Genomic DNA, 16,911 nt, shown 5'->3' on the forward strand with positions numbered 1-16,911 from the left:
TGATTGCAAAATTACATGTAATCACGGTCAACTCCTCTTATCTCCTCTTAGATAATTAAGTTATCTCTTTTTAAGATAATGCTGTATTACCTATGAAAATGGAGAAACGAACAGTGTAATTTGATTATCTGTTGCAAAATTACATATAATCCTGTTAAGATTATATACTATCAAACACCTTCTCAGTGTGTAAATGTGATCGCTTCTTTTTCTATTTTTTTTTCCCCTCCATTTATGTATCATGTTCCCTGTACTTTAACACAATTGGGAAAATTTGTTATGCCCATTTTGGCAGCGCGCTAAGAGATGCGCTTTATAAATTAGTTGCACGACATTCCACACCATGCCTTCCTAGGTAGATGATGACTCTAGTGCTACCGTGTGCCTCCCCTTGTATTTGTATACACATGGCACTAATAAATTAACCAATTCCCCTGTTGAAGTCCAACAAAGTTATAGATGGCTTGGTCTAGCTGACATGCAATCGAGGCATGTATCTTTCCTACCTAGAGCAGCAAGGCACGTCGTTCTTGAACCATCAAACTTGTAGGCTCTGGTGGTGCGGCGTTTGGTATAAATTCGAGAGCGATCGGAGCGACGACGGTAACCCTCCTCGGGGAGCCTCTTCGATTTAGAAGGCGATTACCTCTTACTTCTCTCCGACGAGGCCTCTACTCTTTCTTTATTGCAGGGGTGGTTATGTTGTACCCAGGTTGTCTCCAATCTACCATGGATGGCATGGTGGATTGATTTTTCTCAAGGAAATTTTCTCTATTCTCAGGTTGCCAGTGGCAGGTCCTGCTTTCAGTGAGTGATTTGATTGTGTGCTGGCACAAGTAACGTCCAATGAATCTCATCTTCGATTTTCGTGGGAAGTGAAGACGCATCCTTGGGACCGGCTATTCTTATGGAACTTAGCAAGAGATGGGCTCCCAACCTATCGCCATGTCACTAGGAGGCAGCTGGGGCCTTTGACGTCCGGTTGTGGCTTAAAACGTAGCAACGAACGGCCATGGCTCTCGCGTATGACCTGCCCTCGCCGGGCCTTTTCATTCCTGCAAAGTAAGAGGATGAATCCACACTGGCAGATGAGCGCCAAACCAACTTGGCGTATTTAATTAGGGATTTGCAGGTCTTTCCAAAATCAGAATGATGAAGGCCTCGAATTTGGAGTCCGGATCTCAGGCGCTCGAGCAGTGTAGACAAAACGGCGTCCCCTTTCCCTTATTTCCTTTTTGGTGCTGAGAAAAGGAGAAGCGACTGGTCCCCCATTTTTATTGAGAGAATATTAACAGGAGTACAACCATGGCTTTGCAGAAAACTGTGTAGTTCTGGATGAAGGCTCAAACCGGCACAGAACAGAACACACATAAAACTGCCGGTTAACAGTAAGACAGCAGCCCACAGGTTTGGAGCTAGCAGAACTCAGCACAAAACAAGGCCTCCTACTAAATTGACTACAGAGAGGTTGGAAGCAAGGTGAATTCAGCACAAGACAGAGCCACAAAATATGCGAGGACTGTTAAGAAAACTCAGGACACCGGAAAACCTGAAAGTTGCATGCTATGCAATCAGCTGACATTAGGAGAAGCAAGCGATGCAATTCTACCCCACAAGCACGGTTGATCTTGATCGTTCTTGGCAGTTCATAAAAGCTTCCAACCTTGGAAATATTGAACGACCGACCACAACATAGAAAATAGTTCTTTTCTTGTGCACACCACTGCCAATAGATGATCGCCTCCCCGCCGACAAGAGGGCGATTAGGTCCAAAGCCTCATCATCATCGACTATGCTGGATGAGATATCTTCACGCCAAACTTGGTGGTTGCAGGTGTTTTCACATTCACCAAGAAGGCAATCAGATTGAGAATAAGGTTGCCTCCATGGCGGTGGCAGTGATGGACGGTTCGGTGGTTTCAATACCTAGATTGTGATAGTAGGACATTGGTCCAAAAAGGGTTTAGAATATTACCAAAAAAAAAAAATTGATATAAGAATTGTTCGGTGGACTGACATCTTTGAGCGGCGCGGCCCCCATGAGATTCTAACCAGGGAGATGCCTCCGCCATCATCGAACTTTATTTTATTTTTCACCCTCCTCACCTTTTTTTTTTTTTTTTTTTTTGTAGGGTTGATATTCAGACCAAATAAAATAAAACAAAATAAAATCAAGTCCACAAGTAACCCTACCTTTCTCTTGGTTCAAGTTATCTTAACTCACCCACCCAATATAAACATGGAAATATGCCCCTGTATAATGTTTTCTTTTTACCAAAAATCTCATCACAACACCTTTCCAAAGGATATAGCAAGAAACAGAGAATTTGACTATAGATAAATACTTATAATAACATAATTACAGTCAGTACACGGTTTCAGACATCATTCAGCTGAAAACAGTCTAGATTCCATTGTGGAGATCACGTTCAGAGAACAAAGCGGTATTTGCTGCTCACTCAAATGTTCTTAAAGATGTAATGCCAGGGATCCATCCATCCTAGCCAGATAGCACATACTTGAAAGTTGAAACAAGAAAACATACCACACAATACAGATTCTGAGCAAACACCTTGCATGACATTTTTTCAAATCATCTGATGGATTTGAATCATTTCAGCAGCATAAGAGAACCTTCTAATAGTAAATATTACAAAAGCAACAGGTGATTGCTATTGAGAGACTAAAGCTTACTGCTTACAATTCATAGTTTCTTCATAAATGGCACAGAAAAGGTTCAGCAGAAATTAGAACCATTAATGATCTATAATATGCTCCATAACAGGCCTGCACCATTATAAAAACAGCAGATCAACCGTCCACAGAAATTGATGAATTTCAACATTGTGATGGCGCCCATGTCCTGCCAAGAAGCATAGCATTAGCAGGCATATCAAGCTATGCGGATTATTACATCTGATTACTCATTACAGAAATGACAGTAACACAACTTCCATCTCTACTTAGTTGAGCCCTAAAAGAGTGATGGGAAATCAATACACTGAATAGGACAAATATTTACATAAAATACTGCCTTATTCGTTTGGCAGGAGACTTAAGCTTATCAAATTTCTCAGATTAAATGTCTTACGGCACGCATGCACAAGAATGACTAAGCGTGAGCTCTATGTAATAGCTCACCTTTTCTGCTTGCTTGTTCTTCTTTTGATATTTTATTAATAAAGAAAACAAAATGCAAGCATTATATATACGAGCTCAGCAGAAGAAAACAAGCATAAACTAACTTGAACAAAGACTAAATAAAAAGATCCAATGAGATGAACTCAATAATAGCGTCTATAAAGAGCTAACTTTTACTCAGTTCAGGTTGATAATCCCTGGGCAAGCTGCTAAAATTTCTTATTCAACCAACCCTTGGCATTTATTCTTATCTGATTTTGTAGAGGCAATCTTCTTCATGTAGAGGCAATCTTCTTCATGTAGCTTACCATGAGAAGCATCTCACTTGCAATCTCTCTAAAGAATATTGGAAGAGGAACTTTGATATGGTATTCTACAATGCCAATGCATGGACTTTATCATTTATATCAATAGCAACTGCAATATCACAGACTGAAATGCTGCACAACGTGTGCATCATGACGGAACAAGATAGAGACAACTAATGCAATCTCCAGAATACCACACCTAGCATCCCAAGAATGCTGAAACCTCCCTAAAATACTACACCTAGTGTCCCTAAAATACTTCATCAAGGCTGCATTGGTCCAACACCCTACATCACCCAGCCAGATTATTCTATATATATAACTTTTCTCTCTGCCCACCATGTCCTCAGTTCGCCTTTCTTGCATGAGTCTCTCTATAAGCCTTCGTCCATCTTTTGTTAATCAACCATCACATATGTACCATTATCTTCCCATTCATACAAAACTCAAACATCTCCATAGGATATAACCAGTTCTTGCCAAACTTGCTTCTTGTCTGTGCAATAACTTGAAAACTCACACATCATATAAAACATACAAGTAGTTGTCAGCCTTTTTGAGCAATTTTATATCGCAGAATTCCAGAGATATAACTTTATATGTATACAATTGTTGGGGCTAATAGATTTCAAATATTTGTAAGATCCCAAATTCAATGAATCAGCATGTCAGTGATATCAGTTGAGTGGCTAAGGATGGACACCTGAATATTTTGTGTCCCTGAACCGAATGGAGCAGTTTTAACCAAAATTAAATGGGGATGGTTTTAGTGGGTTCAAAAATTAAAAACTGTTTGTTTTCAGTTTCAGTTATGGTTTTAGTGATTCTCCAACCTGAAACCAAATCCGAAACCGAATATACCCGATATTTAATACCCTTAATATCCTTTACATTTAGTATAAATCCAAATTACTAACTCCATGAGAATGGCTGTGTTATTATTTTCAGATATACTAATTAGATGATTTGGTATAAAGTATATAATAAAAATTGTGGATGATATCTTTAATTTAGTTATTTATATGTGAAAATTTTGAAATGAGTAAAAAAGTTTAATAGTTTTCAGTTTTTTGGTTTCAGTTTCAGTTTTGCAATTTTTTTGGTGGTGGTTGTGGTTTTTTATTTTAAATGGCAGTTTCAGAGGGTTTTGGTTTTTTCACAAACAGCACCGAATCCATGCCCCGTTGACGTCCCCATGACTGGCTCTAGGAAAGAACTGGCTAAAACACATGCCTACCACACAAGTATGATATCCCTTATTGTATCAGTGGCAAAAGACTTCCAATATATCTAAATGAAAAAAGATTGAGGTAGGGAGAAATTGGTGGATCAACAAGGCATTAAACCGCAATCCCAAGTTTATCAATCTACTAAATATTCCACTCTAACTGAAGTGGTGGGACATTCCAGCTCTAAATAAATAAATCTACCCCCTGCAAAAATCCATTGAGTGCATATCTCATCCACAGACACAATATCCAACTGATACTACAGCCAGGCATCTAAACAACCCTTCAAAACCGGGCAATTAGCTGACCATGAAAAGCAATGTTTAAAAAAATCATGAAATGATGAGATTTTGCCTAGCAAAATACTTAAAAGCCAAATTGATGTTTATACATGTTGGATGCATCAATAGATAATCCACTGTTCATAGCATGCTTGAAGATAAATAGTCCGAAACCAAATTTGCAAAGCTACTCACATCATATAACCTCAGCAGGGCCACAATATTACAGCTCGCTATAATTGCGCCACACTGCTCGGAACTCCTCACGAAATGTGTTCAGACGTGCTTTCAGATTTGGTGTTCTAAAGCTTGCATGAAGTAGTGTTGCTGCAGGAATGTAATGAAGACCATGAGAATGGATCAAAATATTCACAAATAAAGGTCATAATAATAACTATAAATCAGCCGGGCTTTATTTATACCAAGCAGTCCAATGAGAAGTGCCCAAAGAACAGTAAGAAGCCTACAAGAGGTTAACCAGAGGACGCAACTGGCTGCAGATAAGAGAGCATTAATAATGATGTAGTTTGTCAGTCTGAGGAACATGAACTATAATGTGATAAAAGCTACAGCTTTTGACAGTTTATATTGACCTGCTGAGAATACCAAGACAAAAACCCAACGAGGTCGTCCACATATATGAATTGCTCTTTTTGCAGATGGCCGCCCACGAAGAACAGGCCTGAGCATCAATCACGTGAGCAGTAAAATTTGCCAGAGTTAACTAGTCATTGCAAACTATGTGAGAAAGAGGTAAGCACACTCACGTTATAGGTGGCCTCAACTTTACAGCTAAATGTGGAGAAAACTGTCTGACAGTTCTTGTTACCTTCTCGTTGAAAGTAACTGCAAAGCTGTAAAAGTTGCATCATCAGCAGGCATACTTGATTAGATTATTCAGATTAAATATGAAGTCACACCAAAAATAATGACCAAAGGCATCAGAAACATTGGGTAGCACAGGCAAATTGATCATAATTTATGAATTAACAATGCTAAACAACGGTGTAATCAAAGTTTCGCTCGGTCGTAAGAGATGTTTCCATTTGCAAAAAGTACAGGAGAAATATGTTCACAATAATTTCGGTGCACAAAGACTACTATCACTTTTTAATAACCACTGATCCACAACTGTCCCACAACTTCAGCATATTTCCAATTCTCCACATGGATGCTACAGTGTTGTACATCATCTTATAGTCTACAACCATCTGAAAGAGTGCAATAAACACATCAGTTAACATCATAATCTAATTTCATCCTTAATACTTGATATGTATATGGGTGTTTGATTTAGCCCAAGCAAATTAAAAATTCCACATCTTATCAGAATTTTTCTTAGCTCATATTATCCTAATTTACCAATGAAACAAACAAATTAACCATGAAGGTAAATAACCTCCAAAATCTGTTCCCCTATGAAACTACTTGTTCAACAACTTCAAGGAATGGACAGTTTGCCTTCAGTTAGCCTCCTCATCTTTCGACAAAATTGACTTTCTAATAATAGCAGTTTGATTTTACTTCCTCTCTCCTTCATATTTACTAATTTACGGGTGGCCTTCACACCTTCCGATAGTTGAGCCCTGATAACTACTAATATAACAAGTCATTAGTTAGTCTACCAGCAATTCCATATTTTTCAGTATTATCATGTAGATAACCTGATTATAAGCAACATTTTGGTCTCCCTTTCCCAATATCCAGAAATTTGTTGTTCTCCTCACCTTTCATCAAGTCTAATCTATTGTGTAATACACCATAAGCCAAATGAATAGCCATGTTTAGCAGCTTTTCTCATCTTCATGCATTCTACACTTTTATACTATTCATGCTCTCTCTCTCTCTCTCTCTCTCTCTCTCTCTCTCTCTCTCTCTCTCACACACACACACACACACGCATGTGCGTGCACACACAAGCACATGTGTACCTGTACTTAACAAACACCTCTGTACTTCCATGACATGGGTGGACTGTTATGCAGTGAAAAGCAGACTTATCTGAGTATTTCATACTGGCAAGTTTTTCAGTCTTTTCTCACTAAAATTTGATCAATTTGTGACAAGCTTGATCTACATTATAGACCCCTAAATGCTAAAATTTATTCTAAACTAAACATTTGTTACCACAAGATGACATGCTGCTGTAAAGACAATTATGATATGTCCTATCTAGAAAAATTTCCCCCTTAAACCTTCTCATAAATTCCTTTACACTACATGACCATTTTGATACCTACATATTAATAATAACATCGCCATATCAATTGCTTCAATATTAAAAATAATATTTCCATATTGATTGCTTCAATATATCCATTTCATCACAGGTTCTTCTGATTTGTTTTCCTTAATCCCAGTTAATGGATGAGTAGGTGGCTCCCTCATGGACGTTATTGCTGAATCATCAACCAGTACACATTCAAGTATACCATCTTGCACTTTGCTCATGAACCTTTATTCCATGTACTCTCTTGCATCCTATTCAACTTTACCTTACATGATCTTCTACCATTTACCTAAGAATACTTTCTAACTATGTCTTGCATAACGTATCCATCTCAGTTAAGCTAGGTGTTGAACTTTCTATAGATTCCTCCTTAAATAATCACTAAGTGCCCATCTCTATGCAAAGGAAACACATATATTGCTAAATATCATGTGCCTTACATCCACCAAAAATATACCTTCCTGCCCTAGGTTTCTATATTTAATACATCCAAATCAAATTAAAGAAATATGTTCAGTTATAAATACAATATCTACTTATGGTGGGTACACATTTTTAAGCTTGTCCAGCACCTTGGTGCAATTGATCTTTGGGTAGAAGGCAACTCAAGCACAGTTGTTCACTGGTTAAATGGTCATGGTCATTCCATGCATCCCTATATTGCCGCTACTCAGCGTCTTCAAAGCTCCAGAGTTTGCAATCACATTCATGCCACTCATATCATCATAGAGGACAACCAGGTACTGTCTGTCTGCAAACCTGTGCTGCAAGGCCTGAGAACAGTTGCCTCAGGACCAGAACTGCCCTCCTGGAGTTTTCCCCTTGGTTGAGACAGATGCCAGAGGCACCTGTTTTTATCAGATATGGTCCTGTTTATGTTCTGATTGAATCATTGGGGGCTACCCCCATTTATATCACACAAAATAAGCTCCAATGCAATACCAACTTAACCCGAACAAGGTCTGTCACTTATTGTTTACAACTAGCATTTGATGCTTTGGACCTTTGTCATCATTATTTTGTCTTATCTTAACAAGTACACAGTCTCATCCCTCTATTTTGCTATTTTTCAATTTACTTGATCCCTTCTAAAATGTCACGTACTCTCCTCCCTAGCATCATGTATTGAAGAGATGTTACACTTTCCTACTAACATATCCATGTTCCAATGAAATATGATTTCTTTCCCCTCTAGATAAATGGAAACTTTGGCAACTCAACAATGTCAAAAATAGAAGCATGGACGCCTACTAAAAGATCTATCTTCCATATAGGAACCACAATAAGGTACTATCATAATCTTATTTGTTGTTGGGCAACTAAGAGGGAAAACATACAACTAAGTTAATAAGTACCTAAGTCATAAAGAAACTATCAGCACTGAATACTTTTTTAGGAATATTTGAAACAACAATAAAAGGAAGATCTCGTGATGCTTCTGATCCTGAAGCCTTCCATGTAGGCAGTAAAATAGTGGAGAATGGCCTACCACTTCTTCAGCTGATAACATAATTATGAGCTTTCAGTAGTTCAATACCTTTTCAATTTGACATGGAAACTTTACAGCCCATCAATTAGTAATATGAGGCAGCCCTTTTTTCAATGGTGACAACTCTCTGATCTTGATCATCCTTACCAAAGCAGCAGTGATTAGTTAGGGTTTTGTGCATGTCATTGTGTTGACTTCAAGAATGCAAAAGGCAAATAATCTTCTGAACATTTTAAGGTTGTATTTGGATGCCCAATGCAATATCCATTATAAACAATCTGCTGGGAAGCATAGGCAATAGATTAGATGAGAAGGTAAAAGAAGAGGCTGAACGTACTTGGGTGGAGGGTGAGAGGACAGTGGAGTCCATAATTCCAAAATTTTCCGGGCGCTGTGAATAAACTTCCAAATGATTTTTCCAATCCAAGAGTTTTCAGATTAGAGATCCCACAAACAACTCACCTGCATCGTCTATAATTTTTCCTCAATTTTATGATTCCTACTTGACAATCCTGGTCTTATAGGAGATTTTTTGGCCGGATAAGGTCCCAAACATCCAAATAGATCCTAAGTCTATAATCAAGCAAAATGCCAAGAATTTAAAGAATGCAATTCAACTACAGTTGCGTCAACAGTTGTGTGGCATCATATCCCAAAGTAGCATCAATTCATGCGATGTAACGAATTGTAGATCCTACATATGATTAATGCATATTCCTTTATTCGACACACAGACACAGCGTGCATGCCAAATAAGATATAATTAAATGAAGCGAATTAGCAGCTATAACTAGCTTTATATCAGCATATAGCAAGGCAATATCAGCTAATCAAGGATGCCAAATAATGAAGGTTGGAAAACCTTACCTATCATTTAGGAATGCAATACTCAGGCCTGTCAAAATGGTAGCCAGAATGGCAAGAGGCCTTAATAGAAAGCCAATCGCTACAATATAGGGGGGAAAACAAAAACATCAGGAAACAACACAGACATATATAGACCAAACAAACATTACATCAATAATTTTCTTACCAAGAATAAATACGATCATGATGAAGTAATTCGTCCGGTAACTGCAACTCACGTGAAAAAAGGACATCAAAATGTAATCTTTCAAAAGATAACAAAGTGAATTCAAAAGCAAGAAAAGGATTTGCCTTTATATCTAAAAAGTATAATTCCTCCCAGAGATCCAATGCGGTTAATTTATGTACTAAAATTAAGAATGGTTTCGGAACTATTTCACATAAAGTCTTGGTTCACCTGATTAATTATGCATGCTAAAGTTCTTAAATCGCCAGATATTTTTAGGGTTCTAAACATCGAAAAAAGCAATCGTTCATTCAAGAATTTCTTGCATAGGAAGGACACTGATAGAAATACAACTCCAAGCACGTTATCTGATCGATCAAGAAAACGTAGATCAAGAATCAAATAAGTCTAAAAACGCAAATTAGGGTTTCGATTGGTCCTAAAATAAAAGAAATCAATGAGGATGGGTGCGATCATACTAGTAGAGATTGCACTTTAATCGGCTGTTCCATTTGGAGTAGGATCTGGGGACCGTGAATCTGGAGAAGAATTCGGAGACCGGACGCGGAGGGGAAGACCAGTCCACTTCCCGAAGGGCGTCGATCAGATCCTCAGCCGTCACGTTCCCCCAATCCATCGATGACTCTCCCAACTCTCCTCTTCTCTCGTACGAAACCCTAGAAATCGGCGGTCCTTCGATTCCGACCTCGAAGTTGACGGAGAGGCGAGGGTGAAAGAAATCGGACTGCGACGAAGAAAGACTAGAGGAGGGTGGGTTTTCGAATTGGAGGGAAAATATATGGTCTCTCCTTCTCCGGATGGAGGAGTGGAAGAGGAAGGAGGTTTGGTTTTGGATGGAGTTTCGCCGCTGCTTCCGAAGAAAAGAGTCGGCTTCTCTCCGTCGCTTGCTTCTCTACCCGTCTAAACGATCCGTTGCAGCTATCTACGCGTGATTACAGAGCTACCCCTGGCGCTGAAAGTAACTACGATGCTGTCCGTTAAAATAATCTACATATATGTATACGGATAAACCTTACTGTTTCTCATTGCATTTTTTTTTTGCTTCGCGATAGAATTAGACATCATGGCCATCCACGTACCGCCTGATGATGTGTGATGAGCAAGAGCGGTAAATTCTTTAAAAGCGCTGCCCCGTACATAACACGAGCTCTCCAATCATACGTTAATGATTTCAATGACACATCAAAATTTAGTTTTTTTCTCCTAAAGTTTAGTTCTTCTGTCTTCTTTTTTTAATTTCTTGGTCATCAGAAGCCCTGGAAAACCCAAAACTTTTTCATTCTTCGCTAAAATGCAGTGAGTTTTGTAACTCTTTTGATGCATGTGTTCTTGATGTGTGTCAACAGCATACCAATGATTTATGGAAGTGTTTCTCTCGTAAAATGCAGTGATTATTTGTGTAGCTTTTCGATGACCATGTTCCAGATATTTTAACTTGTGATCAATGGGGGATACATTCTCCCTGTAACTTGATCTACAGTTTTGGTTCTGCAATCCTCAATAACAAATTCATGATCTTGAATTGGAATCCAAGCTTGAATCCATTATGTTATTACCTTCCGGACCAAAATCAAGCTTTTCGAACTCCATTCGTGTACTTGCAGACATGGAGTGCCTGACTGGCCCGTTTTGAAAATGACAGGCAAAAATCTAGGTTAAGTAGTAAAGGACTGGAGCCTAACTCGACTTATATTCAAACCATTAGTCACGTTTTCGAGCCGAACTCAAACAGTGAAATATTCAGCTTGAAGACCTCCGAGCCTAATCACCTATACATATTTTTAATAATATTATATTTTAATTTATAATATATTATTAATTTAATATTTAAGATATAATATTTTATTTTATTTTATTTCAATCATATTTTTTAATGATGATCCTATTGAGATTTAGTATCTCCGATTCGATTTACGAAAAAAAAAAATCAAGACGGAGGAGTCCAGAACATAACGCACGACGACGTGGAGACTTAGAGACGCAGCGTGTGCAGGCCTGTGGGATGCGTGGCCCAGCACGGGCGCACAAGCACTCATGGCCCAGTGCAAGCGCGCAGGCGCCTCAATGTGCAGGTGCGCGCGCGACCCAGTGTGGGAGATTTGATGTGGTCCACCATGGATCACGTGAGATGTCGCGGTCCATGCGGCCGCCATGGACTGTCCTGATCTAAATGCTGAAAATCACAGTATACGAGCTTTCTTTGCACGATCCGACGGCTAGGAAGCCATGCGATCGCGATCGAACGGTGATCAAGGGTGTTGGAGCATGATCTTGCACAATTGAACGACCACGGAGGTCTGCGGGGAAGATCTAACGGTCACAAGTCCTATTGAAAGCCTGATTACAATCTGGAGTGGATTTTGGGCCTTTTATCAGAGGCAAACGGGCCAAGAGGCATAGAGCGCCCCCGTGGAACAGATAGTAATGGCTTAAAGCAGTAGGAAGCATCCAAGGGCATTAGAGGACCCTGATATGGGAGGCCTGAGTCTTCTTGGAGCTTTTTGCGAGAGCTTCTATAAAGGGTGAGAGGTGAGTGCTTCTTTTTGAAAGAAAGGTTTATGAGAGTTGAGAGTGTGTGATCTCTTCTTATATTTATTTTCTTTCATAGTAAAGTTTTGCATATCCCGTTAAGGTAGAATTTGATCTAATCCATGTATTTGATTATATCTTATTTTTATTTTTTTCTTCTTTCTACTGCAACAAATGGTACCAGGATTTCCAATAATTGGTATTAAAGCCCGGTGGTATTAGAGTTGTGGTTATCCAGGTTGCAGTGGTATTGATCAAGATTGAAGAAGATGGAGAAGTTAAGCTCAATCAAGGTGGAGATCAATTAGAATGATAGGAGAGCAACTTCTCCCAATGGCAAGCGAGGGTGAACAATGTGCTCATCCAACAGGAGTTGATCAATACTCTCATATGCGAGGAGAAACCGACAAATATAGAGGAGAAGGATTGGAGGCAGCTACAAATACAGACGGTGAGCACGATCCGCTTATACTTAGCGGATGATGTGGTGATCTATATGCTTGGTGAGATTTCTCCAACAGCGATATAGACGAAGCTCGAAAAGATATATATGACGAAGTCACTCATCAATGCGCTCTTCCTCTGTAAGCAGTTCTATCAGTTGCAGATGAGCGAGGGACATAGTCTATTTTTATCTCTTCTTTCTTTCTGCTGTAACAAGTAGTACCAAACTCCAACAGACATAAGGTCGAACTTGAACTTGAGTGTGGTTTGGTTAACATTTGAGTTTGACTGAATCATTTTCAAGGATTATTTTTTTCATCGGATCAAATTTGAGCTTGAATATTAAGAGTCAATTAATCTCGAGTCAAATTTTAAATCCAAATATTTTGAATTAAGTTAGATTTAAATTTCTAGCTACTCAACCGGGCTCACCCCTAGCTGGTCCTTCCTAGATGTCCAAGCTGAGTGTATTCTGCAGTATTGCTTGTGCCACGTCCAACAATGTTCTTACAACAATATACAAATACAATTTCATGAAGGAAGCAGGATTAAGGACTCAAGTATCAGAGAGGAATTAAGATAATAGGTGAAGTCTGGTGCCAAAGATTGCTATTGTGGAAAAACGTCAAACTGATGGTGGAGTTCCGCATGAAACTTGTTTTCAGCTTTTTAAGAAAGTACATAGAACGTCTGGAAGAATACATGTTACAAATGGAACAAATAATACAACTCTTCGCAACGTATAATATTGATGCACCACACTCAACTGCAATAAAAGTTTGAATGTGTTGCGGCCAATCGCCTCGTCGCCCGATCGCCGGGAAGCGTGCACCTGCAAAAGGAAGTCCGCACTGACCGGAGGCAGCTCCGGCGGGGACCCTCCGACGGTCAAGTCAGAGAGGTGACTGGGCAACAGTGAAATATAGACGGAGAGCTCGAGAGAGAGAGAGAGAGGGAGGAGCGAGCCTGCATTTTTGGGAGAGACGGAGCGGATCGATCCCTTGCACTGTTGCCTTCCCCGGTTTATATAGTGGAGCATAGTATGGCGCCGTCATTAATGGCGCGGACAAGTAAGGACCTGTCAACTCACTGTGGACTGTCAGAGTCGCCGTGAAAACGTCATGTCGCCGTGTGGCCGTCCAATCACCAGGGTTGACCCCGCTCTCGGGGGGACAATGCCCCTAGGTAACTGCGCCGCATGTCCGTGTCAGAGCTGACAACGTCTGGCGGCTGTACGGTGGTTGGAGGAGCCGACCGACCCAAAGTCGGTAGCCAACTGAGTGGTGTCGGGCCCCTCCATTGGTCGGCGAGCATCATGTTGCGAGAGTCGGCCATCAGACTTCCTGGCCGGAGTCGGCCAGTCGGTCGGTCGGAGTCGGCCAGTCGGGGTCGGCCAGTCGGTCGGTCGGCCGTCGGAGTCGGCCAATCGGTCGGTCGGCCAGTCAGGGTCGGCCGTCGGGGTCGGCCAGTCGGAGTCGGCCAGTCGGTCGGTCGGCCGTCGGGGTCGGCCAGTCGGGGTCGGCCAGTCGGAGTCGTCCGTCGGGGTCGGCCAGTCGGTCGGTCGGCCGTCGGAGTCGTCCGTCGGGGTCGGCCAGTCGGTCGGTCGGCCGTCGGAGTCGGCCAGTCGGTCGGTCGGCCGTCGGGTCGGTCAGTCGGTCGGTCGGCCGTCGGGGTCGGCCAGTCGGGGTCGATCGTCGGGGTCGGCCAGTCGTCCGTCGGGGTCGTCCGTCGGGGTCGGCCAGTCGGTCGGTCGACCAGTCAGGGTCGGCCGTCGGGGTCGGCCCCTTCGATCGTAAGTCGGTCGGTGGGTATTCCCCAACAGTTGCCCCCCTCCACTCCTGAGCCCGATGTCGTGTTGGCTCGCGTGAACACGTGGGCGACGGCTTCGGACGAAAGGAGTGGTGTTCCATCTTTTCCTGCCCCGACTCTGGCGATCATATCAACGAACGATCCAATATCGATCGTCCCGACTGTAGGTCGAGCATGCACGTCGGGTCGGAGGTCGGCCAACCTCCGAACGTTGCTCGTCGACACGATCATTCTGCAGAATCTGATAGTCGAGTAGCATCCGACGTATTCGGATAGGATAACGATGGCAAGTCGAATATCCATTGTCCAGCCCTTGGTCGGACGTATGCGTCGGGATGTATGATAAACGGTGGCAAGCCGAATATCCTTCGATCGGTCGTGACCAGATCGGTATGTCGCGAATGCGACTGCGGTCATCTTGGCGTTTTGCCCTTCTTAGTCGAAGCTAAGTCGGCAAGTTAGCCAGCCGCATTAGTCGAAGCCCTTTGCCTTCAGAGGTGGGGGCCGTCGTAGATATTCCGCTCCTTCGATCTCCGTCGCAGAATCCGATACGTCCTCGACGATCGAGACGTAGATTGAGCAATTGGTTCGGCGATTTGTTGATCAGGCCGACGACGGAGTCATAGATTCGGCGATCGGCAACCGAGCCATATTGGTCGGGGCCTTTTGCCTTCAGAGGCCGAGGCCGTCGGTTCGACGATCGATGATCGAGTCGTTGATTCGGCGATCGACGATCGGCCATGTTGGTCGGAGCCTTTTGCCTTCAGAGGCCGAGGCCGTCGATTTCGGCGATCGATGATCCAGCCGTTGATTCGGCGATCGACGATCGACCGTGTTGGTCGAAGCCTTTTGCCTTCAGAGGCCGAGGCCGTCGATTTCGGCGATCGATGATCGAGCCGTTGATTCGGCGATCGACGATCGGCCATGTTGGTCGGAGCTTTTTGCCTTCAGAGGCCGAGGCCGTCGATTTCGGCGATCGATGATCCAGCCGTTGATTCGGCGATCGACGATCGACCGTGTTGGTCGAAGCCTTTTGCCTTCAGAGGCCGAGGCCGTCGATTTCGGCGATCGATGATCGAGCCGTTGATTCGGCGATCGACGATCGGCCATGTTGGTCGGAGCCTTTTGCCTTCAGAGGCCGAGGCCGTCGATTTCGGCGATCGATGATCCAGCCGTTGATTCGGCGATCGACGATCGACCGTGTTGGTCGAAGCCTTTTGCCTTCAGAGGCGAGGCCGTCGGTTCGGCGATCAGTGATCGAGCCGTTGATTCGGCGATCGACGATCGGCCATGTTGGTCGGAGCCTTTTGCCTTCAGAGGCCGAGGCCGTCGATTTCGGCGATCGATGATCCAGCCGTTGATTCGACGATCGACGATCGGCCGTGTTGGTCGGAGCCTTTTGCCTTCAGAGGCCGAGGCCGTCGATTTCGACGATCGATGATCGAGCCGTTGATTCGGCGATCGACGATCGACCGTGTTGGTCGAAGCCTTTTGCCTTCAGAGGCCGAGGCCGTCGATTTCGGCGATCGATGATCGAGCCGTTGATTCGGCGATCGACGATCGGCCATGTTGGTCGAAGCCTTTTGCCTTCAGAGGCGAGGCCGTTGGTTCGGCGATCAGTGATCGAGCCGTTGATTCGGCGATCGACGATCGGCCATGTTAGTCGGAGCCTTTTGCCTTCAGAGGCCGAGGCCGTCGTAGATTCTCCGCTCCTTCGATCTCTGTCAGGATCTGCGCACGAGGAGCGGGGAGAGGGGCGTAGGAGTCATACCTGCGATGCGTCGGTCTCGGACCCCATCGTCAGGGTGACTTTTGGATTCGTCGGGGTGGCGAGACCCGACTATCGGTCGGGAGCCTGCTTGGTTCGGCGGGTTCCCGACCTTTCCTCCGCTTCTCCTTCGGGCCTCTGGGTTCGGCCAAACGTCGGTCGGATGCCCCTTCATCCGCGCGCATATACTTATATGCGCGCTCCAGTAGCTCGGCATAAGTTCGGGGGAGGGTCTTGTCCAGAGAGTAGGTGAATCGGGATGCCCTCAGCCCCCGCTTCATGGCTGAGATTGCCATGTCTTCGTTGAGGTCCCGGACCTCGAGCGTGGCCGCGTTGAATCGCGCCACGAAGTGTCGGAGCGTCTCGTTTTCCCCCTGCTTGAGGGAGAAAAGGCTGTCCGACGTTCGCGGCGGCTTTCGACTGGTGCTGAAATGGGCCACGAACGAGTGCTCGAGCTGTCCGAAGGAGTGGATACTTCTCGATCGGAGGCCGGAGTACCAGGCCCTGGCAGCCTTGCGGAGTGTGGCGGGGAAGCCGATGCAAAGGAGAGCGTCGGTTGCCCCTTGAATCGTCATGAGAGCTTTGTAGCTTTCCAGATGGTCGATTGGGTCGGTGGAGCCGTCGTAAGA

At 43.3% G+C, this 16,911-nt stretch overlaps 1 protein-coding gene across 1 annotated transcript; it reads right to left on the reverse strand.

The window, feature by feature from the left end:
- Nucleotides 1-2,309: 2,309 nt before the first annotated feature.
- LOC105056885 (PRA1 family protein A1) lies at nt 2,310-10,617 on the reverse strand. The gene is made up of 8 exons (XM_010939239.4): nt 10,191-10,617; nt 9,712-9,752; nt 9,546-9,624; nt 5,727-5,813; nt 5,553-5,641; nt 5,382-5,453; nt 5,155-5,286; nt 2,310-2,863 (listed from the first exon to the last, which is right to left on the reverse strand). Exons 1-7 carry the CDS (start codon nt 10,346-10,348, stop codon nt 5,183-5,185), a joined length of 630 nt encoding a protein of 209 aa, XP_010937541.1. The 5' UTR covers nt 10,349-10,617; the 3' UTR covers nt 2,310-2,863; nt 5,155-5,182.
- Between the last annotated feature and the right edge of the window lie 6,294 nt (nt 10,618-16,911).

This window comes from Elaeis guineensis, chromosome 14 (genome assembly GCF_000442705.2).
Source record: "Elaeis guineensis isolate ETL-2024a chromosome 14, EG11, whole genome shotgun sequence".
NCBI classification, from domain to species: domain Eukaryota; kingdom Viridiplantae; phylum Streptophyta; class Magnoliopsida; order Arecales; family Arecaceae; genus Elaeis; species Elaeis guineensis.